The sequence below is a fragment of the Canis lupus genome, chromosome 1, assembly GCF_011100685.1.
Source record: "Canis lupus familiaris isolate Mischka breed German Shepherd chromosome 1, alternate assembly UU_Cfam_GSD_1.0, whole genome shotgun sequence".
Taxonomy (NCBI): Eukaryota; Metazoa; Chordata; class Mammalia; order Carnivora; family Canidae; genus Canis; species Canis lupus.
This window is the reverse complement of record NC_049222.1, coordinates 10,073,488-10,074,703: the sequence shown is the minus strand read 5'-3', so window position 1 is coordinate 10,074,703 and position 1,216 is coordinate 10,073,488. Positions and strand designations below refer to the sequence as shown.

At 40.3% G+C, this 1,216-nt stretch overlaps 1 protein-coding gene across 1 annotated transcript; it reads right to left on the bottom strand.

Moving 5' to 3' along the window:
- Window positions 1-211: 211 nt before the first annotated feature.
- On the bottom strand, window positions 212-741 carry LOC483943 (nucleoside diphosphate kinase A-like). The gene has a single exon (XM_038529558.1). It carries the CDS (start codon window positions 728-730, stop codon window positions 212-214), a length of 519 nt encoding a protein of 172 aa, XP_038385486.1. The 5' UTR covers window positions 731-741.
- Between the last annotated feature and the right edge of the window lie 475 nt (window positions 742-1,216).

The window sequence follows — 1,216 nt, the reverse complement described above, 5'->3', positions numbered from 1 at the left end:
ATCTGAACTGCTAGATTAAAGAAATGTCATGTCTAACTATGGCTTTTGCTCTTTATATTTTATTTTACTTTTCCTACAATGGGATGAAACATTTTAATCTGATGGTGCCCCATAATACTGTACAGGAAGCACCCCCAGCTCCAAGAGGTCCCCTCCAGGTTACAAGGAAGTTCTCAAAAATAACTGGATTTGCAAGAGCTTGGCCCCTTGCTCATGGGTAGGAGAGGGAATGGAACAGGCAGAGCACTGAGGTCTGCTCCCTCATCACTTGGCACTCATAAATCCAGTTCTGAGCACAGCTCTTGTAATCCACCCGCTCTTCAGGCTGGAACCACAAGTCAATCTCCTTCTCTGCACTCTCCACAGAATCGCTGCCATGGATAATGTTCCTGCCAACTTGGATGCAAAAGTCCCCATGGATGGTCCCAGGTTTGGAATCTGCAGAGTTGGTCTCTCTGAGCATCACTTGGCCTGTCTTCACCACATTCAGGCCCTTCCGCACCATGGCAACCACAGGCCCTGACTGCATGTACTTCACCAGGCTGGCAAAGAATGGATGGTCCTTCAGGTCAATATAGTGCTCCTTGAGAAAGTCTTCAGAAGCCTGGATTAATTTCATAGCAATGAGGCAGAATCCCTTTTGCTCGAAATGCTTGATGGTCTCTCCCACAAGGTTGCGCTGGACTCCATCAGGCTTGATGGCAACGAAGGTGTGTTCACTGTTGGCCATGGTCCTTTCCAGCTGCTACTGCTGCAACTCCTTCTGGCCTATATTTTAATTTTTAAAATTTTTTTGGCTTATACTCTTTTAAATGAACATAAAGAGACACTAAAAAAATGTTATTTTCCTGGAACCTAAGCCTTCAGATGTACAGAGCATTTTTAAACTACAGGTGAATATTATATCCCCAAATACAGAAAATATTTTATAACTGTATAAGTAGCATTGACAGAGAAATACAAATGTTGACAATTTCCAATTCAAAAATATTCATAATATTTGATTAGATGATTTTTATTTGGTCTCTATTAAAATATGGTTGCATATGAAGTAAACACAAACTAGATCATGGTTTTGTATATGAGAGGGGCAAACCTAATTTCCAGAATTAAGTAGAAAAGAAAACAAAATGTAAATCTAAATTTATAGATTGTTTTCCCCCCTGGAGTTTATCAACTGGATTGTATATTTTTTCATTTCCTTTTATTCCGCAAA